We start from the raw sequence: 24,934 nt of genomic DNA, 5'->3' as shown, positions 1-24,934 counted from the left end.
TGAGTACTTCTACTAAAGTACAAGATCTGAGTACTTCTACTAAAGTACTTCTATTTTTACTCTAGTACAATCTCTATACTTATACCACCTCTGTGTATAGCCTATGAAAAAAACTATTAGAAAACGAAGGCTAAAGCTAACTTTAGCAGATAGTGACAAACAATGTATGCTAGATAGCGACCATAGCATTGCGACAGAAAAACGTTTCAGTTCACATCACGCTCTGCCGCTCTGCCGCTCTGCTCTGAACACCGGAACGGCCCGTTCTAACAGCTGTTCACCAGCGGCTCAGTCTGTGCCACAGTGACTCCGCACAGTTAACGAACGCACCGTAGATAATGTAGCTGACCCTCATCCCGGAGCAGCAGAGTTCAGCCGTTCCGACAGGCAAGAAGACTCGAGCACACAGATCGCGCTTCATATAGGGTGACCAGATGTTCCGCTTTGCGCGGGACTGCACAGCATTTTCCCAACTTTTGGTGCGTCCCGCAAATTGAGACGATGTCCCGCATATTTCATTTTGATTGGCCAAAACGCTTTTCTTTAAAATCAGATTCATCCAATGGCTGTTGAGAAAGCAGGGAAGGCTATCATCAGGGGGCTGTGTTTGCTGTCAATCAAACTGTAACACACGGCGGGTACTGGTCAAGTGTTAACCAATGAGAGTAACTCACTCACACACCCCCCCCCCCCCCCCCCCGCGCCAAACAACAACAACGAACGCAGGCGACGCAGCAGGTTATGGAAAATGGAGGAAACTGAAACTACAGCTAAGAAGATGCACATACAACAAAGACTGGGAAGACACTTACCCGTGGGTGCAGCCAGTGCAGGGCGACTCTCAGAGTTTTGCAATCTTTGCAAGAGTAATTTTTAAATTTCACATGGTGGTGAATACGACGTCAAAAGACACAGAGAATGCGATTCTCACAAGAAACGTGTCGCTCAAAAAGAGACATCCCACTCTATGGAGACATTCCTACTCAAACCAAAACATGATGGTCACTCAGACAAGGTAACAGCAGCAGAAATAACCAGTGTTTACCATACAGTGCAACACTCCCATTCATACCGGTCAAATGACTGGTAACAAGCTAGCGCCGACCATGTTTCCAGACTCTGAGATAGTAAAGAAAATGTCATGTGGTCGTACAAAAGCAGCGTCCATAATAACAGATGTGCTTGCCCCTGCCTCTGTGGAGAGTTGTTTGACAGAGTCAAAGACACCAGTGGTTCTAGGTGACAAAATAGCCCACACACTGTGTGTGGGGGCCCACCTTCTGTTGCTGTGATGGACAAAACTGAAAGCTATTTTATTTTATGTATTATAATTTATTATGTTTCTGTTCCCTCCTGGCCAGTGTTGGTCTTATTCTATCTATTAATTTATGTTGTGCCTACTTGTACAGGTAATACACTAGTTGAATTAAGAAGATGCATTTCTAAACACTTGAAGTGAATAATGCCTGCTGCCTTAGTTTACTGTTCTTTATTAAAAAACTGCATTTTGACTTCACTTTCTGCTCAGTTGTTATATATTTGTTCCGTTTTTTTTCTTCCGGGAGTTGGGGGGTGCTGTTGAGAGGGTGTCCCACATTGTCCCACACAACCATACTCCTTGTCCCACATTTGGTTTGTTGGGATCTGGTCACCCTAGCTTCATATATTAAAAAAGAACACCATGCGCGTCATGATGGCACATAACAGCTCGCGACCGCAGATTATTTCGGCGATTAGATAAAATGTAAATTATATTTGACGCAACTTTAGTTACATTTCCATGACTTTTCCAAAACTTTGGGAAAAATATTGTTTTCCAGAACATTTCCAGGGCCTGGAATTTGCATTTTGAATTTCCATGACTTTTCCAAGTTTTCAATGACCGTACGAACCCTGTATAGTTTGGCATCTGATTTAGGGGATTAAACAATACACTCGTTGTATTTGTTACCTGGTGGTTACTTACTTGGTCGTCACTAGGGCACTTTTAATCGTGCTGCTGCACCACACACCCGCCGTGGCCTGTCTGACTGACTGTCAGCTCTGCGCGCTGCGCGTTCACGTTGAGAGCAGGGAAGGGAGGGGCTGCAGCTAGGGCATGTACGGGAGTGCCGCGGGGCACGTCTGACAAAATTACAACGCGCATTTGGGGCATTGTTGTATATATTAGAAGTTTTTAATCCAGAATTGATCTATGTTACCATGAGCCACATACAGTACACTGTAAAAAAATAAATAAAAAAACTGTAAAAAATGAACTTTCAAAAGGGCACATTGCTGTCCAGAGAGCAAAATGGGCAGGTGCTCAAGCACTACCTAGAGTCTATGTGCACGTCTCTGTGTCCACCGTTTCCCCGCAGCGAGGCTGCTAGCGGTACCACTCACGTTATACTGCAACAGGTGTTGCAGTATAACGTGAGTCATGACAACTGGCGACATTCTATTATTTTCGTCATAGGAATCCGGGGCGTGTACATTGAGGACCCATTGTTGATTTACCATGTCGATCGCCTCGTTTGTCGTTTACGTTCATCTTTTGCTATATCTGCCTTCCTAAGATCACTTTGATGCACATTCAGTACTCGTATGTGAGGTTGTGGGTGAGAGGTGGATATCGTGACGCTTACAGGGAGGTATCGAACATTACAAAGTAGGTGACTGTGTGGATGCCTGTTCAAAATATTGCAAACTTGAATAAATCATTGAAATTATATAATTGTGTCCGACTTTCATTTGTACATCGTTCTTAATGTGATGTATAGTAGCTCTGATAGCTGTCCATACCTTCAGACAGCCTCAAAGTAAAACACAAGTCGTTTATTCACAGCCCGAGCGCTCATCGAGATGACTGGATCACTCATGACAGGTTGTGATCAGCTCCGATTAAATTGTGATATCAATGCTGTAGCCTACCTATTCTCCAGGGATCACGTTTTTTATGAAATACCTGTATCCCTCTCATCACAACAAGACTCTACACTGTGCAGGAAAAACAATTACATACATGAAAATAACCTTGATGCATGGGAATGAATCACACAAACTATCTTCCGTGGCTATACTGATATGTCACAGCGGTCAACCACAGAAACATAAGTCCAGCGGGGCACACGTTGAATACATATAAAACATGTTTACATCGTTCTTATTGTGATGTATAGTTGCTCTGATAGCTGTCCATACCTTCAGACAGCCTAAAAGTAAAACACAAGTTGTTTATTCACAGCCCGAAAGCAGCATCGAGATGACTGGATCATCTGCAGTGTTGGGCAAGTTACTTCCAAAATGTAATACAGTAGCTACATTACTTATTACTGTCTTTTTAAAGTGATAGGCTACGTTACATTACAATATTACTGTCTCTGAAATGTAATGACTTACACTACATCCAGTGAAGGACAATGTGGTATAGCATAACAACTGTGTAGGCCCTTAAGGCTACTAACAACTTGTATTACACGGCTTAGTTGAATACTCCAACATGTGACACGTTGTTAATACAGTAGTAGCCTACAGACCACTGTCAAGGACTACAATGAAGGTTGCTAAGGAGGATCAAGAAAGAGAAAGCAAAAGAGGTTAAAAGACGGAGCGCTGAACGTCAGATAAATCACCAGAAGAAGGCAGAGAGGAAGTAAACAATAACAGGAACACGGAATGGGCTCTGTTTGTTTAGTATGGCCGTGTAATAAGCGGGATATTTATGCAGCGAGGCGGTCATGGGGGAAAGAACATCCGACAGCCTGGATCTTGATGAGCCTGAAGGGTAAACGCCAGGTTTACTAATCTACCCGCACAATTTGTCTCTGGTGTCAGAATATCTTGCGATGTTGGTAAATGGTTCAAAAACAAAATACCATTTAATTTCGGGTTAAAATGTGTTGTAACTGCGTTACTGAGAATTGTAACGGGTAATATATTACCCACATTTCATTAGAAATGCATTACATTACTTCGTTACAGCAAAAGGTTATACATTACTGTAACTCCGTTACTTTTGTAACGGAAAACTGTAACTGAAGCACATGTTCATCACACGGATCGATCACAGCTGACCACCTGGGACAAACTGTGATCTGCTCCTTGATTGTCTCTAGGGCTATATAAACTGGTGGAAATTACACAACTGCATGAGGATAGCGAGAGAGACATAGCGAGAGAGACATTTAGAGTTAGAGCGAGAGATACAGCGAGAGAGACATTTTGAGAGAGACATTGAGAGCGAGAGAGACATTTAGAGTTAGAGCGAGAGAGACATTTTGAGAGAGACATTGAGAGCGAGAGAGACATTTAGAGTTAGAGCGAGAGATACAGCGAGAGAGACATTTAGAGTTAGAGCGAGAGAGACAGCGAGAGAGACATTTAGAGTTAGAGCGAGAGAGACATTTAGAGAGAGAGACAGATACATAGCGATATAATAGTGAGATTCGACAGAGAAAGATTGATTGTGCGTGAGTACTGAATGTGATTGTTTGTTTGTCCTTGTTTGTTGTGTGGTAATTTAGTGAGTAGTTGTTTGCCTGTGTGTGTTGGAGGGACAGCATTTGTGTAGGGCTTCATATTAGAGAGGGCCAGCAAACCATGGATGCAAACATGGTGAAAGAACTGTTGGATTTCCATATCCGTCATATATATCCTGAAGGCTTGACTAGCAAACAAAGGTTTGGTATCAAGAGAAGAGCTGAGTCCTTCAGGATTAAAGGTAACCATTTCAGACATGTGGTCTTCAGAACATCATCTGCTTTGATAACACTGTTAATATGTATAATTATCACATTTCAATACCAGACGGAGACCTGCACTACATATGCAGGAGGAAAAAAAACGGGAGTATGCACCTTGCAAAAGTGGTCTTATCAAGTGAAGAAGCCAACGAGCTCTTCATAGAGTTCCACTGCAGCCTAATTGGTGGACATGCTGGAATGGAGAAAACTCATCTGGCCATCATTCAGCGGTTCTATTGGCCTGGCATGACGGAGGACATCCGCAAGTGGGTGAGTTCAAAATAATGAGGTAAATTACACATTATGGTACAAAAGTGCAACACATAAAAGTGTATCGTGTGTTTTTTTGTTCAGATTGCTCAGTGTCCCCAGTGCCAGTCAAAGAGGGCCTTTATCAAAGAGAAGAAAGAGTACACTCCTATTGAAGTACAGGACACATTTGCAGACAGTTTCAGCTTTCAAACATGCCAACAGTAATGTACTGCAATGCTCATGTGTATTTTCTTCTTCTCAGGTAACAGAGCCTCTGGAGCTTGTCGGCATGGACCTAGTGGGTAAACTCACAGTAACCGATGGTGGCAATCAGTACATTTGTGTAATGGTTGATTATTTCACCAAATGGGCAGAGGCATACCCACTTAAAAATAAAACAGCAGATGAGGTGACCAAGTGTATTCTTGATTTTTTTTACAAATTTGGTGCACCCAAAAGACTGCTAACAGATCAAGGCAGTGAATTTTGCAATAAGGTACTACTTTGAAGAATTATGACTCCCCATTATGTAACTGTGCTGTGCTAACAAACTTATTTCCTGTTTGTCCCAATGTTCACTTGAAGGTGAACCCACAAACAAATGGTTTGGTGGAAAAACTAAATGGCACAATACAAAGGTATATTTGTTCATAGAATAACAAACATTACTGTTCCTATATTAACTAATCAGAATTGATAGCTAAAAATACAACAAAAGTCAATAAATCAGCTGCTTTATCATATATTAGAAACCAATTTCTGTTTTACCTTCTTGTGTTTGTACTTTACCTGAATTTAGGTCCCTGAACAAACTGGTGGAGGGTGAGCCCAAACGGTGGGACCAACTCCTCCAAGGGACGATGTTTGCTCTGAGAACAAAAACTCAGCTGACCACCAAGTTCAGCCCTTATTTTCTTATGTTTGGGAGGGAGGCGAGGTACCCGTCAGAGGTGCCCAAGGAGTATGAAGTAAGATCTGATAATGTCCTCATCCTTTTTAATTATTCATAGTATTTCAAACATCTATGTTTTCTCAACATTCTAACGCTTTTCTGTGGCAGATAACGGAAGAGAAAGTTAGCAGCTTGGTGCAAATGGAGGAAGTCTTCGAGGGACTCAAAAAACAGGAGGCAGTTTTCGCGGAGGTGAAAAGTAACATAACAAAAAGCCAGAACAAGATCCGCAAAAAGAAAGAAGGTGGGCAAGTGGACAATTTTCAAGTGGGGGATTTGGTTTTACAACGCAACAAAAGGTCGGAACAGAGGAAAGGAGGAAAGCTAGACGCAGACATGTTGGGACCATTCAGGATCCTAAACATTGAGGGGAAGGTAGCGGACCTTGCTACAAAAAAAGGAAAGAAGACAAGGAGAGTGAACATTGATCATTTGAAACACTATATCCAGCCAGAGGAGAGGATCCCTGCTAAATTACAAAAAGTGTTGGATCCTTCTCCTCTGGCTGCTCCACTGCCCTCCACACCCACCTCCACACCCACCTCCACAACAGAGTGCCAGGCACGAGGAGCATCCTCTGATGTAGAGACTTGTAAGTAAACTGAAACAAAGTACACCTTAAAGTATGCATTTCATTCATAACTAACATGCCTTTCTTTATAGTAATCCGAGACATATGGTCAGGGAGGAGACGAGAGACACTGTGGGCCAAATATGGCCCATACAAAATATACAGTCACAATCTGTTGGTCTTGGCCCCGGGAGAGGAGTTGGAGGGAGAGGTAAGCGTACTGTATATGAAAAATGTAAGGGCAAACTGATCATTCTGAAAATGAGTTCAAAAGATACTGGTGTTTTCATAGATTGTGAATGCCTATCTGGCATGGGTTGGGGCCAAAGCTGGCGTCTTCATTCTGGACTCCTACCTGATGACTTCCCTCTGGAAGGGAACCCACAAGGGAAGCTTAAGAAAGGTGAGTAGAGTAATAGAAATAAGTGTATATATGAACATATGTATGTACTGATGTATGTACAAATATTTTTCAGTTGGACTTGTCAAAACATGAGGTGGCAGCCGGAGCTGTCTGTGACGGGGCACATTGGACCCTCATTGTAAGTAATCTAAAAGGTTAATGGGTCAAGACATTTTTATTTATTTAATAATATGTGATAGCAATACATTTTTTTTTATTTAACACTAAACACTTTAATAATTTCTTTTCACTTCCATAGATCATGTATCTGAACGAGAACAGGTCGCTGTTCTTGAACCCATTGGGGGCCACGGAAGAGCAGTTAATCAGATGCAAAGATGTAACAAGGTGAATAAAATATAAGCTCCAATGTGTTTACTAGACATATTCAGGATTTTGGATTATATTAAGGGGGAGCAACACAAAGCCACATAAATCATGTTCCTGATTACTACGGTTTTACTTGAATACCATTAGATTGTCCTGTGTGAACATGCAGCTCTTCTTGACTTCTAAAAGGATCTGAATTGGGCTTATATACAAAACCCAATCTATCTGTTTCCTATGTAGATCGCTGGTCCGGAAACACATACCTTCAGTTGGGAGATGGGCCTGCACGACAATCGCTCATCCCAAACAGATGGATTCTACGTCCTGCGGTGTTTTGGTTCTGAAGGTAACATTTAGTAATGTGTGTGTATATATATAACCATCTGTAATTAAGAAATATTACAAAGATACTTATGACAGACCTTTTAAGCTTGCAGAGCAAATACTGCAAAAACAACAGGTCCAGTACCCAGTGGACCAGGAAGGAGTGGCCTCAATGAGGTTCCACATGGCAATGGCTCTGGTGAACAACTCAGGTATACAGGACTAGACAGGGGAAACAGAAATATTGTATCTTATTTGGCATTTCACTTCCTTAATGCCTGTATTTCTGAATTATGTTTTTACAGATGACCTATCCGAGCTGTGTCGGGCCTGTGGGGAACATAGCATAGGGCCTAAGGTTGACCAGTGGGTAAGAAGTTGTATTAATTTCCTGACCAACATTTGGCTGGAAGACTGGGATACACCCTGGATTGGTTACCTCTACATCACTGGGTGAACACTCTCTATAACAGATATTATAAATGTTTACTTTAATTCACCACACTTGCATGTCTTTGCACTTTGGGAGGACACTGGAGCAGTTGAAGAAACTTCTGAGCATGGACTCTAAACAGAAAAGAAAACAGCTAAGATCTAAACTATACATTGCTTTCTTAATGAAATGAAACAACTTCATTACTGCTTACTCTGGATGAGTGATGTAAAATGTTTGTCAATATTCTAACATGTCTTTTTTCTGTTTATTTTAAGATCGAGTGCACTGGGTGCGCTATGTGGTACCACACGTACTGTGTTGGGGAGCCCTCTGTCAATGCAGATTTCTTTTGTAAAGGCTGCACTTCTTAGACACACACACACACACACACACACACACACACACACACACACACACACACACACACACACACACACACACACACACACACACACACACACACACACACACACACACACACACACACACACACACACACACACACACACACACACACACACACACACACACACACACACACACACACACACACACACACACAGTTTATTATTTCTGTTGGCAATATCCTGAATGTCCTCTTCCAGCATGAGAGCAACATGATAACAGAGGCATCAACTGCAGCTGTGAACATGACAGGATGTATGAGGACCCAGAAGAGCATCAGGACTGCTTGAGGCAGATGATAGCTATGTGATGAACATGATGACTCAGCCTCTATGGAGAGAGACATCAAGCATGCTCATTTCTGACGTGGAGCTAATCTGAAGTAAACATTGAATACTGCTTTCTACTCCTCCATCTTGTGACTGTGTGACTCCCTCTCTTGATATCAGCATGTGAAGGACACTGTGAAGGAACTAGTCTCTGTATGTGATGACTACTTCCCTTCAGAGAGGATCACAGACACATGGGTCCTGAGACTGAAGCTCAAGCCGGGGACCAGGGAGATTGTTCTAACAATTTCCAATAAATGTTATTCTGAAACATAACTATCACTGTTGTCTTTCCTTCTATAAATGAATCCAAAAAGATGTGAAGCTGGCGCTTAGCCCTCCACAAAGTGCATGGTTGCAACTTAGACAGTTAAGCATTTTATATCAGTGGGTCCTCATGGTGCAACACGGAAGGCAGACAGAATTGCTTAGACACAGGTGTCACATGAACTTTAAATGTTCTGGAAAGTTCCTTATACAGCTTTAGCCTTTTTGATCTCATGAAGTCCCTAAGTGACACACCCTGAACAGTCTGGTGGGTCATGGTCCTTGTCATTTGGTTTTGTGTTCCCATAACAACATGTCCAAGATGTCCATGTGCCAGGCTAACACATGTGACAGAACTAGCTACATCTGGAAAGGTTTTTTGTTGCTAAAGTTAACATTCAAGCCATTTAAGAATACAAATGCTTACATGACATGTCATTTGTTAAACATTAAGCTGTCTTGGGCTCTTTTCTGATTCTGATTACATATAACCTGTTGTAGAAACATTTATTGATGAAATTGATATGAAACAAATGCCATAAATATTGCTGTGACACTGATGTCACATCGGGACATTAACCCTAAACATTCACAGTGAACCCGGAGTGACATAGATGCACATTTACAAATATGATTATGATCTGCTCAGTTCATTTAGCTGATTCAATTATATTTAGTTAACATATTCTTTATTATTCAATTCAAAGTATGTTCAAACAAATGTAAACCAAAAAATCATCCTCATTAATGAAGTTATACATAAGAGTTACTTTACCATGAAAGCCCAATGTGACACTAGGGGGGGTTACTTGTCAGAAATGTGTTCTAGGTGGTCTATTTAGTCTAAATGACGTTCCCCTTAATTTCCCCAAAAGTAGAAATGGGTCCGGGTTCTTAAGGGTTAAACGTATAGGCTTAAAGGCATAATATAACTACTGTATTATATGTATTCAACGTGTGCCCCGCTGGACTTATGTTTCTGTGGTTGACCGCTGTGACATATCAGTATAGCCACGGAAGATAGTTTGTGTGATTCATTCCCATGCATCAAGGTTATTTTCATGTATGTAATTGTTTTTCCTGCACAGTGTAGAGTCTTGTTGTGATGAGAGGGATACAGGTATTTCATAAAAAACGTGATACCTGGAGAATAGGTAGGCTACAGCATTGATATCACAATTTAATCGGAGCTGATCACAACCTGTCATGAGTGATCCAGTCATCTCGATGAGCGCTCGGGCTGTGAATAAACGACTTGTGTTTTACTTTGAGGCTGTCTGAAGGTATGGACAGCTATCAGAGCAACTATACATCACATTAAGAACGATGTACAAATGAAAGTCGGACACAAATATATAATTTCAATGATTTATTCAAGTTTGCAATATTTTGAACAGGCATCCACACAGTCACCTACTTTGTAATGTTCGATACCTCCCTGTAAGCGTCACGATATCCACCTCTCACCCACAACCTCACATACGAGTACTGAATGTGCATCAAAGTGATCTTAGGAAGGCAGATATAGCAAAAGATGAACGTAAACGACAAACGAGGCGATCGACATGGTAAATCAACAATGGGTCCTCAATGTACACGCCCCGGATTCCTATGACGAAAATAATAGAATGTCGCCAGTTGTCATGACTCACGTTATACTGCAACACCGGCCACATTTCGCTAGCCACTGCCTCCGAATGTACTTCTTATGCTTACCTTTTGGCAACAGATGGAACCGAGCATTCCGTGGATTGTTCCTATCCGAATTATGGCAATATTTCGCGATACAGTGAGGCATATTTGAATAGAGAAACTACAGTAAATAACATGGAGATCAACGTGTCTTCGAAAACCAAACGCATGGATTACGTCACGTCCGGGAAATGGCGGCGCCCACAGTGTTGATGTTATTTCGGTATATAATCAGTTTAAAATCACTGATAATGTCATCGGATTAAAAAAAAAAAGAGAGAGAGAGAGAGAGACTGGCAGAGACTGGTCTGTTTTATCGGATGATAATTTTTAAAAAATGAGTGTCATGAGCATACCATTCCTTTAAATTATGTTGAAAAGAAAGAGCAGTTCTGCCTCTCCCACTGGTGTAAAGTTGCTGGGTGAACTTTGTAATACTAGGTCTCACTGACAGCCTCTTGTTATTAGCCAGCTAATAAATACAACCACATACACAGAGAAAAGCTGCAATTTCAACATGTCCAAGCATCCTGTATCATAGCCATGCTAATAATGTTTATAATAAACCAAACCGTTTGTAAATCAGTCAAGATTTCAGCGAGTTAAGAGTATTTTTGTGCAGATCACTCACCTTACAACAGCTACCATAACGCGAATCAGAGTAACTGTTGACTGTAGCAAGATGGCGGCCAGTCAGCTACGCTGGAAAATCTCCCATGAGCCATCTAGTGTTTATATATATCTATGGCTGTGTGCGCCATCGTGCGTTTACATGCAGATGCTGGGATGCTGAACGGTGCAGCTGGAGCGCTGTGCCCGCAATTGTCACACATAATTTGGCGGGACTTGAAGGATCCCCGAGAAGATCCAGAATATGGTCAACATTGAAGGGCAGATCAAAGTACAAATATCCAAAATCAGTTCAGTAACGATTTTCAAGGGGACAATATTTACTCAAATTGATGGGTTTGGATGATGGGGGAAACTCGTGTCACAGGCTCTTTAATTTAACCCTTCACATTCCAACAGAAACTGAATAGGCAGATTTGAAGGATTTATTTCATTGGAAATGTTATTTTAAATACAAATAAATCAAGTTATTTTGGTAAAACTAATGAAAAATATTACTAAAAAAATACTTTTTAAATAAAATGTTTTTAAAAAAAATGTTTTTAAATATTCTTTTTTTGAATATTTTAGGCACACAGAGAGGGCCTAGACGTCCCTGACGGCTCACCACTGGCGCAGATGTTCAGATGGAGGAGAGCTTTCTTATTCGGGGTGGACCCGGGATCGTGAATTGTAATCTGAAGTCTGATGCTAAACTCTGCAGCTTTACCTATTGATACGTGTTGGCTTTTGTAAAGAACTTGCTTGTAGGCCTACTTTGTACCAAGTTACACGACGTGTAGAGAGAACATCAAGGGGAGAGTGGCCCCCCCTGTGGCGCCGTGCAGAACTCCAACGCACCGAGGTGTGTAGACGTCATCAGTCCGCGCTGCACAGGGGAAACGTGGGTAGGAGAGCGAACCTTTGGAAAGGAGAGGAGAAAAGAAGAGTCCTCTCGAGAATCTGTGTGAACATGGCAACGCTTCAAGAGCCAGAGGTCCAGCTCGCACAACGACTAGCCTCAAATGAGAAGCCTATCCGGACCAAGGCTTTGAAGAAACTGCGAAAGTACATCAGTATCCGCTCTCACAGCGACACAGGTAAGCTAGCATGTCCGCGATTGCAGTTAGCTCTAACACAAGCTAGCACGAGCTCCGAAACATACTGCGACTAAGCTTTCCTTAACTTTGCTTAAAACGCATAAACATGGTGACTACTCACGAATGGTTCAACTCGACGGGTTGCTTCTGAACAAAGGGAACTGTTCTAACGGCGACTCGTGTGCGGTAGCTAGTGCACACGTGTGAAGGCTCCTGTGTGTGTAGCTAGTGTTACCTTTTTATTTAAGTTATAGTTTGAACCATATTACAAAAACTAGATAGACAACGCCTAATACTCAAATCACTACCTAAATACATAGATGGCAAAAGAACAGTTGTTTTAAGTGCAGGGCGGAAAGTGCATTGTCCATTGAAGTAGGTCTGCATTCAGTCCAATAACACTCGGCACGTGCCACGCAGAGTCTGGTTTCTACCAAGGCTTCTCCTAAGGTCCCCAAGAACATGTTTTATAATCATGTCACAGTTTATGATGGCTTGGTTAATGCCCATAGTGCATATCGTTTTTCAGATTTCCACACATGCGATTAAAATGGTTAATTGAAAGAACTCTTTGCGTCCATATTTTTCTTTGAATAAGCAGTAGGCTACATGACAGAATTATAATTTATATTAAATGGTAATCCAAGGCCTTGCATGACCGACCATTCCTCCTGATCTTTATAACAATCAATGAGATGCATTGAGACAATGCAGTCTCATCTTCCTCACAGTAGATCGTAGGACATTTTTAGTTTTTGCAAAGTAGATCCAAGATCCTACAGCTCTGACCACCAGTCTGTCCAGAGTAATGAGCCACATCGAATCGCTCATTCTCTCTGAAAGGTGTTTATGTTAGAACAGCTGCCCGCCAGTCACTGTACCATAGCAACAATAACCAGAACAGTAACCATATCCCTTTACCGGCTGCAACTTGTTATAAGCATATGGTAAAACAGTAGTACACCAAGTTTCTCATAATACACCAATTTAGTGCTCGACTTGTCTATAAATTGTTAGTAGTTCTAGTTTCTATGCAGTTACTTGTGTACTAGACAGGGGACATGTTTTCTCACAGTCTCGTGTCCTTGGCAGGTGGATTCTCAGGCGATGAGCTTCTCAAACTGTGGAAGGGTCTGTTCTACTGTCTGTGGATGCAGGACAAACCACTGCTACAGGTATGTACAATGTACATTGGGAGTCTTACTAGTACCATTATCGTACCACTTTCAATGCATCAAAACCGTCTATAATCCCGTCAGGTAACAAAGGCTGCTGCATAACTTGCTGCCCCAAAATTAGTCGACTAAACGTCACTTCATTCTGAGCTGAGCCTGGTCATTTAGTTAATTTTGTCGGTCAGGAAATCTGAAGTGAGGGATCTTTCTGAGCATCGAAATGCAGCTTCCTGAATGCCGGCATCATAACAAAACACAGAGCTTAATTATCCCTCACAATGTGTGTTCCCTTCACATTATTGGAGGAAAACAGCAGCAGAAAGCCAAGCAGCAGCCTAACCTCGTCTCAACATATATACAGTCTAAAACATAACAAATGTAGCTGTGTCTCTTTAAAAATAAGACATATTTGGGGTTCCTATATGATGTAATGTTCCAGCAACTATGATTGATCAGTAACCAATGAAACATGTCAATACTGATTTAATTTTCTTATTAAAATTATGAAAGGCCATGTTGTTAAAATGAGTACACCCTCCTGAAAGGTTAAACATCTAACTTACTAATGTTTTCTGGTGCTGATTAAGGGCCATCACACTCAAACAGATTAAAAGTGGTACTAAACCCACTGAATCTCTCAGACTTGAGACTGACAACAATGGCTCCACATTTGAGAATTGTCTGGAGACTTGAGAAAGACAATCTGATGGCATCAAAAATGTATGGCGTCACAGGGGGGAAGGGTACAGTGAAAATTGCATGGTTGGTGCCTACTGCCTAATTTCCAGATGTACTGCAAAATCTTGAAAGATAAGATCCTACCCTCTCCCCCTCATCCTGGATCGGCCGGCACTCTTTCAATGTGACAATGACCCTAGACGAGTGCTACATTTTTATTTATTTTTTTATCTAGGGCAGTGATTCTCAAATGGGTGTACGCAGACCCCTAAGGGTACGTTGGGCTAATGCAGGGGGTACGTGAGATAAAAAATAAATAAAAAGGTTAATTAAAAAAATACCATGCATGATTACAAAAATAATCTTAGTACAATAAGTTAAATAGAAAACACAATTTTATATAAAATATTCCTAGAACCACTATCCTCATATAAACAAATTTGTGTATTTTATTGTTTTTCATAATATATCATCTTGTTCATTGGTTTGTTAAACATATATTAATTCAATTGAAAAACTCGACATTAAGGACTGCCCGATGGCTCGGGGCCATCTAGTATTTAGCTCAGGCAATGAAGCCTCACCTGCTGGTTGCCCGATCGGACAATCTATTATGCCAGTATCATGCAGCTCGCGGATCCAGTAATGAGTGACCCGACAGTAAAGCTAAACATATCTATAACTAGTTTAGGTAGTTTGAGAGGTAATTAAAATAGCTACGTGTGATATTCTACCCTGAAGTGTGTGTTTTGTCCGCCCACCGCTGCATGTGGTTATGCAGAGCTGCGTGTCGAGTCTCGACTCGTCAGCAGCAGCTGATCTCTCTCTCCCGTCAGATTAGACTTCACTCGCGTTTATGTCCATATCGATCAGATCCAGCTAGTTCTAGCTAATGATATGACTACCTGCTTATTAAAAGACAACTACACAATCGGTGTCGCTATGCAACTGGGTGAGGCCACAAAGTATAGCGCAGCATTGTGCATTTGTTTACATGCCCACCGGAACCCCGAGGCATTACCAACAGATCAACGCACAATCAAACCATCCAGGACATCTCTTTCTCCACATTACGTGTTAGACATTAGAGTTGACTATTCTTGTCTGTCACATACTCTTCTTGTCTGTCACATAAGTGGCGCAACTGAAGCGGTATTGCTCTAAAGGGAAATTATTTTGACCGAAGATATTTCGATTTGCCGGCTAACGGGAACTCTGAGTCACCATGTTGTGTGCTTTGCGGATGCGCTCGGGTCTGCTCGTTCAGCTTCCGGATGAGGAGGCATTCGTTCGACCAACTTACAGTAGTTAACATTACAAATATTTTTAACAGGGGCCATAATAGTGTAAATAATGTTTGTTTTGGCAGTTATAACTGAATGTAATGTTTTCTACTTGTTTCCATCTGGGAAGGCATTTGCCTTCATCAGATGGAAAGTGTTTTGACCAACAACTTAAGTATTTCTTATAGCTATGCAGGGCATGCAAGCGAGCAAACACAAACAAGAACAAACAAACAAGTGAAATGAAGAATACAATTGAAATTGTACAATATAATATTGTGGTGGTTCATCTTATAATTCAGTCTAGACACCAGACAGCATCTAAGACCTACACAAATCTAAATTTTCTTTGGGTATCGGAGGCCCCCCAAACCCTTCGTGCCATTTCGTCCGCGTGCATTTTTCAGGGCAATCTCTATTGGGCTCAGGGCCATCTGTAAATTAGCTTAGATCAGGGGTCACTAGGGGTGTAACGGTTCACAAACATTTCGGTTCGGTACGTACCTCGGTTTTTAGGTCACGGTTCGGTTCGGTACGTTTTCGGTACAGCAGAAAAAATTATCACAAAACATAACATATTTTTTTAAAATTATTATTAAACTGTGAGTAATGTATTCACCCAAATAAATGCAAAATATAATAAAATAAACATTACGGTGCAGCATTTCGATGAACTGAAATAATCTGAATTTGAACTTTACTGTACGAGTACTCACAAAACATAAACTATTAGTTTTGGGTTTTTAATTATTATTAAACTGTGAATATTCACTCAAATAAATATAAAATATAATAAAATAAACATTAAGGTGCAGCATTTTGATGAAATGAAATAATCTGTATTTGAACTGTACTGTACTAGTACCTAAGCAGCCAGCTTGACATTATGACTTGCTTGTCATTGTATTTTCATGTTCTAAAGAAAGATGTACTTGTCCACATTGCTTGCCGAAAGGGCAGATCTGCTGGCACTAGCAATGTCTCCTGCTGTGGAGAACACACCCTCTCACTAGGGACAGAGGTAGTAGCAGATACAGCCAGGTAGCGCTTTGCTAACATGGCAACATAAGGATATTTGCCGTTTGTAATAGCTTTGGCTCGGTCTGAAGTTTTTGCGAGTGGTGGAGGCTTAAATGCTAGCGGGAGTTGGGTTTGCACTTCAGTCTTTTGGTACCGGTGATATTCACGTTCGGGTGATGCCTTTTCAAATGAGTGTGCAGGTTTGATGTATTGCCAGCCGCGTAACCAATGTTAGTTGAACAATGCCGACAAACAGCTTTGGTTCGGTCCACCTGTCTTTGTCCGTCATCCTTGTACGTAACTGCGAAACCAAAATGTTCCCAAACCGGAGACTTCAATGATGCTGGAGGATTTTCGAGCTCAACTTTATCTGCGTTCGCCATTTCGACAGTTCCTCAAATTACTGACTACATTTGAACGCATCCCTCTGACCAGCTCGTCCAATGAAATGACTTTCTCGCTCTGACGCGTTGAACACAATGGGAGCAAATGACTCTGAATGCTGCGACGCAGCACCTGAGATTACTTCCAAGAAGTTGTTCACGTTCTCAATTTTTTACGTTTAACGTTATATTCGTTCGGTACACTTCGGTACACACGTGTACCGAACCGAAGGGCCCGTACCGAATAATTTCGGTACGTGTACCGTTACACCCCTAGGGGTCACCAACCTTTTTTAGGGTGAGGGCTACTTTCAAAAAATAAAACAAGTCGAGGGCTACTTTTACTCTTTTGTTTTTTGCAGTGTATATATTTAGCACATTTTAACATTATTATATGCTGACCTTTAACCTTTGTGTGCTGTTTGGGTCTGTGGGACCCGTTTGCAGTGTTTACTAAAAGAAAATGTTTGCAATTTAATTAATTTAACCTGCTTTATTTGGGGGTGGATCTCACCACCTCTAGGGGGGTCCTCACCGCCTCATGAGCATGCATGGAAGATTTTTTTTAAATGTTGAAGTGAAATGCATCAATCTGGTGCACTTTGAGCACAACATGAATTAATGGATACAACACTCACATGAAAGGGAGCTGTATTTTCAATAATCCAAACATCTTTAGAATATGATCACAACCAATAACAAATCATTTAAACTTGTTTATTCTTATCTTATGTTACCTATTAGCATTCTTTCTTTTTCTTTATGCATATTTTACTAACCACTCCCCTTTTAAACTGTTTTTTTTACTGTCCTATAGTACACATTGGAATTATTTCTTACTTTATCTATATTAAATAGATAACGGTGTGCTCTCTTTCTCTCCGTCTGTCTGTCTCTCTCCCTCCCTCCCTAGCTCGCTCGCTCACTCTCTGTCTCGCTCGCTCACAAAGGCTGTGTGCTCCTCCGTGGCGATGACGGATTGCGTTAAAAAAAAAAAAAAATTATAATAATAAACATATTTGTAAAGTGGGGACACAAAGGTGATTTCGAAAAGTGCGGGGGACATGTCCCCAGTGGAAATTACGCCATATATAAGTTACAACACACAGAGTAAAACTCTGCCCCTCATGTGTTGTATAGGCTGGCATGATGCGCTGTTCAATGGGGCTGATGTTTAGTGTAGATTCTGCCAGAAGGAAAATCAGCGGGGAGGTGCCACATTGGTTTTCTTCCCGACTGCAACGCTGGTCCCGCAAATCAAGCAAGAACGTGATTGGTCGATATTCATTGTGGGGGGAGGGGTGTTATAGAGTTGTAGTAAGTAGATAGAGTTCGCTATGATTTAGGTTTCGTTTATGCATAGGGTAGATTCTTTTAATTACATTTCCTTTTTTGTTTTGTGTATTTTATACATTTTGGATTTGCTTGGCGAGCTATTTTTAGAACATGCCCGGCGGGCGACTCACGTTGCCCCTGCGGGCGACTAAGTGCCCGCGGGCACCGTGTTGGCTACCCCTGGCTTAGATGGTCCACAGGGCCATCTCCAAAAATCCTTAATGTCATGCACTGCTGTTTTTAATTTGTTTCGTTATATTCTTTTTTTTCATGCATAAAGATGAAAATATCCTTAGTTTGTTGTAATTCATGCATGGAGTTAATAAATCAAACACTGATGTCGTAGTCAAAGTGCAAAAATACTGTAAATATTATTTAGTAAATTTACTGTAAAAAAAAAGAGGAAATAAATGTTATTTGTTGTTGTCAAAATACTTAAAATAATGTTTTGGGTTGTTAATTTATAGTTAATATCTGTCATTTTACAGGATTTTGCAAGTTATTTAAAAAAACATGATAATTACTATAAAAATGTACAGTCATTTCCTGTATTTCTCCATAGGATTTTGGAATATTGTCAAAAATAAGATCTGTGGAAATCGAACCCGTTTTATAAATGTACGTTTTGTTCAGCCGGATAATCTCCACATGTCTACCCTACTTTTATAATTTTCTAATCGTAGAAGCAACATGCTAGGGTCGCACGACTTCAACATCACAACAACTTAAGATCGTTTCAACTTGTATTTGAATTTACATATTCAAAATTGTATAAGTTGAAACATTTGTTTTAACAGTGGGCAGGAGGCAGGTACTTGCTTTCAAGCAGAACCGGGCAAACAATGGAAAGGCTCTCCTTTCACTGCACATCTCCATGGTAACCTTTGATCTCAAGACACAGGTGTTATGATCAGGTGCTCAGCACAGACTAGAGTTTGACAGACTCAGCCTGTTCTATACGGTCTGATGGAAACTCCATAAACTCTTTAACATTTTCCTCTTTTATACATTTGGTGACATGGTTTTAGTTGAAAAGTTTGCAGTTAAAATGCTGTGCTGCTTTTCCATGTGTTTTAGCTTTTTTATTACACATTCAAGCGCCCACTAATTATGTACCCTTAAATCCAGCCAGTAACACCACCAGGTTCAACTGTGGCACTGCGTTAGTGTGTTAGTCTTTCAAGCTGGAGGTTGCGGGTTCAATTTCAGCTCTTGCAGTCAACAAGAGTTCCACCCGAAAATAATAGAAACCAGGAAATACAAACACTGCAATACACTGTCTTTAACAGAAAAGGCAAATACCAATCGGCTTAAATTGCGGCCCTTTAAAGTGGTGCTGCCCCCATGTGGTAAAAGGATGAATTACATTTTAAAGATTTATGCTGTTTGAGAGAGCTAGCGGGCCATAAATAATACATTATGAGACAGAAGCTGCGCGCTGTATTAAATCTAGCCGGACTGTGGACATGCCTTTCACTACAGTGTCCCACATTTATATACCCAATGTGTATTCACTTTTATTTCGGTAGCCATTACTAGTTCCTGGATAAAATATTGTCTTGATATCAGTCACAACATTCCAGTACAGTGTCTTCATGGAGTGACTCAAAGTCCAATACAGAAATATTTGAATGTGTTCATGTCATACATCCTCAAATGTGATTATGATCCAGTTGTCACCCGTCCTCCCTGTGTCGATGTTTCTGTTCATGCAGTCTCATTTTTCTCTTTAAGGAGGAGCTGTCAAAACAGATCTCCGCCCTGATCCACAGCTTCCACCACATCGATGGACGTAAGTTTCCATGTCAGGTTTCATAATACCATGTGATGTAATATGATGCATGATGATGATGATGATGATGATGATGATGATGCTGTACCCTGCAGAGCTGTTGTACCTGGAGAGCTTCCTGCAGACGTTGAAGAGGGAGTGGACAGGTATCGACAGGCTGCGGATGGACAAGTTCTTCCAGGTTGGTGTTAGGAGATACTCGATGACTTTCACATGTGTGTGGTGGGGGGGGGGGGCGGGCGGGCTGTGGGTTTGTGCCCATTAGTCCTGTGCCAGCTGAGAGCTGCGGGTCGGCAGTCCCTCAATCAGGTTTGAGTCAGTGATGAGAACGGTTGAGATGTTGGGTGTGATGGGCTGTTAATAAAAACATGGGCATGTCAGTTATTCCTCATATAAGGCTTGTGTCAACATCAAGTCCTAAGGCGAAATCACATCTGGTAGCCAGCTGAAACACCTTCTCGGAAAACCCAGAAAAACTAAACAAAAATCAATCTGGAGTGCTGCAGGAAACAACAGCTGATAAAGGAAGCAAGTCAACAGCAAATATCAGTTTCCCACTGAGCTTCCCCACAGCTACATGTGTGACCTGTTTTCATTTTCTCACATTATCATCTCCAAACTGACGTGATGTATTCATATAATGTAATTCCTCCACTAGATGTTATTGCTCATTAACAAAGGTTGCATCAACACTGATATCTGACATGTGTTCTAAAGATTGTGGATGTGTTAATTTCTTCCTAATATTAATGATTGTTTTCCTCTTGTTAACAGCTGGTTCGCTTCATGTTCAGACAAACCTTTGAGATGCTGAAGAGGAAAAACTGGGAGAGCAGGTAATATGTTAAAACTAACAATTAAACTGTGATTACATTGTGAATAATCATGATAATTAGGTTTAAAATAATAGTAAATATGTTTTGGAGGGATAAAACAAATAACCATGTGGTATTGTAATAAAGAAATACACGACAAACTGGTGAGAGAAATCACGTTTTTGATGATTTCTGAATTATGGGCATTAAGTCTGACCATTTTCGGACATTTAGCTAACCTCCTTTAGGGGGGTCCGGGGGCATGCTCCCCCAGGAAGATTTTTAAAAAAAAATGTTAAAGTTAAAAGCATCAATCTGGTGCACTTTGAGAGCAACATTAGGAGCTCTATGGATACATCTCTCAACATCCATATGAAACAGAACTGTAAACAGATTCCTCTTTTTCTTTATGGATATTTTACAAATCACTCCCCTTTCAAACTCTATTCTTGTTTATTAATAACGACTTTCTTTTACTGTCATATAGTATTTTAGACCGGTTTACTTTAGTCTCTTATCTTTTTAGAACTATAATGATCATATAAAGATGTGCCTTTATCTCACTCAGTGCATGACATTAAGGATTTGATTAGAATTTAAGACCTATTTCACGGCAAGAAAGTATGAAGGAAAATTGCTATGAAAGAAGAAATACGTCCCATAATTACTTACAAAGTAAATGTATTCATGTTCAACATAAGAACAATGACTGAACATAACAGCATAACAGTACAGAACTGTGTTAGCGTGTTAGACAAAAAGTGTGTGTGTTAGGGCTGTGCAATTCATCGTATTTTAATCGCAATTCCGATTTTGGCCTGCCACAATTACGAAAACATTATTTTGCTTTGCTCGGTTGTGACTGTGCACTAGAACCGGAGGTTGCGTTAACAAAATATTTTCCGTCTATGGCGGATTTTTTTTAACAATGACGGAAAAATCTGAAAGCAGTCCGTCATTTTGACGGATTAGAACAAACTCAGAACGGCGCCAAAGTTTCCCCGCAGCAAGGCTCCGGTGTTATGCATGCCTGCCAAAAAGGAAATGATACCGTTTCCAAACCCAAATCATTGAAATGTCTGAGTTTTGGCTTTACGCTGTGCGCACTCCTGCGAGGTGCAGTGGGCATGCATAACACAGCGCTAACGAGCGTGCGCCCCGCCGTTAACGGTTCACGACCGTGCTCTTCTCCCCCCCTCCCCCCCCCCAGAGTGTAAAGGCCGGCGGGTAACACTGCATTTTGACGGATATTTTACGATCCTGTCTGTCAAAATGACGGGCAGTGAAAAAGTCTAGCGCAACCTCTGACTAGAACATATTTGATCTAATTAATTTTAGTCTCATTTATTTTTATTTATCATAGTAGCTTGTGGAAATGCGCTCCAATATATTTGTTGATCTTGTTTATTGGTTTTTATTATTTTGATATTATTTATTTAAAATGTGTCATTTATTTTTGTATTGGTTTTTCAGTTGAATTATACGTTCAGGGTAATCAACAGTTAAAAAGATACTGTTCGAATTATTATTCGTTTTAAAGTTCAATAAATGGATGTTTTCAAAGTCAATGAATAATCGTATTTAATAATCGTGATATCAATTATTGACAAAAATAATCGTGATTATGATTTTTTTTCATAATCGAGCAGTGTGTGTGTGTGTAGAGCTATATTCAGAGCTCTGCTGCGTTGGCTACAATCTTTCATCGTTGCTGTTGTATGATTGGTGTTTAGCTACGGTATTTAGTAGGGGTGTAACGGTACACGTGTGTACCAAAGTGTACCGAACGAATATAGCGTTAAACGTAAAAAATTGAGAACGTGAACAACTTCCATGTAATAATGTTTTTTAATGGACGTTGTCTGATTATATAATCATATGTCTGTTGATCTCCAGACTAATAGCAGCATGAGAATAACCTGCCGAAAGTGCCGATGCTCCATGGCGGAGGCTCCGCTAGAAATTGCCGGGATTTGCGTTTGTACCCCCTTAATGTCTGACCAATGGTTGAACAGCATTTCCGAGCACATGACTTGTGTTTAAAGTTTATAGTCCGTTTGAGTTTTGCCCGTGTGAACGCAAACCGAACCTTCTGAAAAATGAAACAATGTAACCTACTGTCATGTGGTGCGCACCAGAGAGCGGACTATTAGGTGTGAATGCACCCTTGAATTCAGATGATCAAATTTAAGACTTTTTATGACCCCGCGGGAACCCTGCATAATAGATAGCCCGATCGGGCAACCAGCAGGTGAGGCTTCATTGCCTGTGCTAAATACTAGATTGCCTTCGGGCCATCGGGCAGTCGTTAATGTCGAGCCCTGCTCACTGGTTGTAGAAAAAGCTTCTTATATTCGTTAGCATAGCTAGCTAACCAGATGCTAATAACAACAAAGTTATTGACTGTATGATGGATGAACAGATCGCCACTGGGCTTTCAAATAAAGACACAGCCACGCAAAAACTGCAGCTTACTCCTTATGGGTACTGCACTTTTTGAAGTGCCGGAGCGACGTTCTGGTGCTCTCCAGAAGAACTACACCCCTGTCAGACCAGACATATACCACGTGATGACACATTAGGCTCGTGTTGTGTTCAAGGACCCTGACCTTGGCCAGGAAAAACAGGCACTCGCTTATTTAATTATTTTGCAGTCTAGATTGCTTTAATTTTTAAATTGTTTGCGTGTGTTCATACATTTCCTCGAGGGCCATACCAAATGGTCTCGCGGTCCGTATACGGCCCGGAGATTCCCCACCCCTGTCCTAGGTGAATAACTGTGTGTGTGTGTGTGTGTGTGTGTGTGTGTGTGTGTGTGTGTGTGTGTGTGTGTGTGTGTGTGTGTGTGTGTGTGTGTGTGTGTGTGTGTGTGTGTGTGTGTGTGTGTGTGTGTGTGTGTGTGTGTGTGTGTGTGTGTGTGTGTGTGTGTGTGTGTGTGTGTGTGTGTGTGTGTGTGTGTGTGTGTGTGTGTGTGTGTGTGTGTGTGTGTGTGTGTCCTCAGTGCGGTCGGCAGGTTCCTGGAGTTGCTGACAGCACAGCTCCTGCAGAGCAGCAGCGGGGCCCCCTGTGGCCTGCAGTTCCACATCCTGGACCTGTATCTGAGCGAGCTGGCAGCAGTGGGCGCAGCAGAGGTACAGCTGGTCCCTGGCTTGAGATGAATAACTGGGATGGGGCTAAAATGGTGCAAGAGTTAATTTGAAGCTGGTTGGCCACTGTTGCCATTGTTGGTTTCTTCAATTACCCTCTCAGATAACCCCCTGCTTATCTTAAAGTAGCAAAATGTCTGGTACTTAAGTTTGTTTTTCAGCTTTTTCGTGTTCTGATTATGAACTGAACTGCTGTTTTGGGTATTTTTATTTAGTTTTGCTATTGTTGAGAAATGGGATGTGATTATTGCCCAAGGCATCCCGTGTCATTTTTTTCAGACTGTTGAATTCTTTGTTTGGTTTTGTTTTCCAACAAGAAGATCTTAAACCAGTTGCAGCACTTTGTTCTGAGGAACTAATGGATGTATGGTGTATGTAATGGTCCTCACATGGTTTTTTTCTTTTCACAGCTCACTGCTGACCAGAACTTGATTTTCATTGAGCCATTCTGCAAAACATCAGCCAAAACCAAAGAGTGAGTCCACATCAGCATGTGTTGTGATGCTGTCTTACTAACATGTGATCAGAGGATTTCAGAATAGGAAAGGCTAATGTCATTAGGACCAGGGCACTACAACTGTATTCAAAGTCAACTTGGTGCTGTTGTGTTTAGTGCCGACTCCCTTCCCTCCGCTCATCTTTGCTTGTGTCTGTCTCTAAAGCCGGGCTCTGTTCGGGGCCATCTGCAACAGCATCCTCTGCACTATCATCGACCAGGCCCCCTTTGCTATCGACGATTTGATGAAGGAGGTGAAGGCAGCGGAGGCCTCAGACTCAGACTCAGGACAGGCTTCAGAAGAAGACGACGGTGACGAGCAGCCGGAAGAGAGGAAGAGCAAAGCTGTCTGTGAGATAGAGAGGAAGCAGATCAACGGTATGGCTCACTGGATCAACTCCCGACAGGTTACTGCGC

General features: G+C 41.3%; 2 protein-coding genes across 3 annotated transcripts in view; both read left to right on the top strand.

Annotated features, from left to right (window-relative positions):
• Positions 1-3,568: 3,568 nt before the first annotated feature.
• On the top strand, positions 3,569-8,406 carry LOC117466938 (uncharacterized). Of its 2 annotated transcripts, none has more exons than XM_034110458.2 (13): positions 3,569-3,766; positions 4,789-4,994; positions 5,079-5,150; positions 5,239-5,614; positions 5,776-5,944; positions 6,037-6,520; positions 6,592-6,710; positions 6,792-6,902; positions 6,976-7,041; positions 7,162-7,250; positions 7,473-7,578; positions 7,663-7,768; positions 7,862-8,406. In XM_034110458.2, the coding sequence occupies exons 5-13, from the start codon at positions 5,837-5,839 to the stop codon at positions 8,011-8,013; spliced, it is 1,341 nt and encodes a 446-aa protein (XP_033966349.1). In that variant the 5' UTR covers positions 3,569-3,766; positions 4,789-4,994; positions 5,079-5,150; positions 5,239-5,614; positions 5,776-5,836; the 3' UTR covers positions 8,014-8,406. The 2 variants fall into 2 exon arrangements, with proteins under 2 accessions (XP_033966349.1, XP_033966350.1); XM_034110459.2 differs by lacking the exon at positions 3,569-3,766 and adding an exon at positions 4,358-4,702.
• A 3,715-nt stretch (positions 8,407-12,121) lies between these two features.
• Positions 12,122-24,934, top strand: part of LOC117466639 (ribosomal RNA processing protein 1 homolog B-like) — a 28,786-nt gene continuing 15,973 nt past the window's right edge. Inside the window, exons 1-8 of the mRNA XM_034110011.2 lie at positions 12,122-12,394; positions 13,487-13,569; positions 20,003-20,060; positions 20,156-20,241; positions 20,835-20,896; positions 23,877-24,006; positions 24,432-24,496; positions 24,684-24,895. Of these exons, the coding sequence (XP_033965902.1) occupies positions 12,268-12,394; positions 13,487-13,569; positions 20,003-20,060; positions 20,156-20,241; positions 20,835-20,896; positions 23,877-24,006; positions 24,432-24,496; positions 24,684-24,895 (823 nt within the window). The 5' untranslated portion in view covers positions 12,122-12,267. The remainder of the gene's footprint in view (positions 12,395-13,486; positions 13,570-20,002; positions 20,061-20,155; positions 20,242-20,834; positions 20,897-23,876; positions 24,007-24,431; positions 24,497-24,683; positions 24,896-24,934) is intronic.

Source organism: Pseudochaenichthys georgianus, chromosome 21 (genome assembly GCF_902827115.2).
Source record: "Pseudochaenichthys georgianus chromosome 21, fPseGeo1.2, whole genome shotgun sequence".
Taxonomy (NCBI): Eukaryota; Metazoa; Chordata; class Actinopteri; order Perciformes; family Channichthyidae; genus Pseudochaenichthys; species Pseudochaenichthys georgianus.
Note: the sequence above shows the minus strand (reverse complement) of the source record. Positions and strands in the feature narration are given on the sequence as shown.

Coding starts and splice junctions, on each gene's coding strand:
- LOC117466938 (XM_034110458.2), top strand. CDS start 5,837: ATGTTTGCTCTGAGAACAAAAACTCAGCTGACCACCAAGTTCAGCCCT. Junction 6,903..6,975: donor ACAAGGGAAGCTTAAGAAAG/GTGAGTAGAGTA, acceptor AATATTTTTCAG/TTGGACTTGTCAAAACATGA. Junction 7,042..7,161: donor GGGCACATTGGACCCTCATT/GTAAGTAATCTA, acceptor TCACTTCCATAG/ATCATGTATCTGAACGAGAA.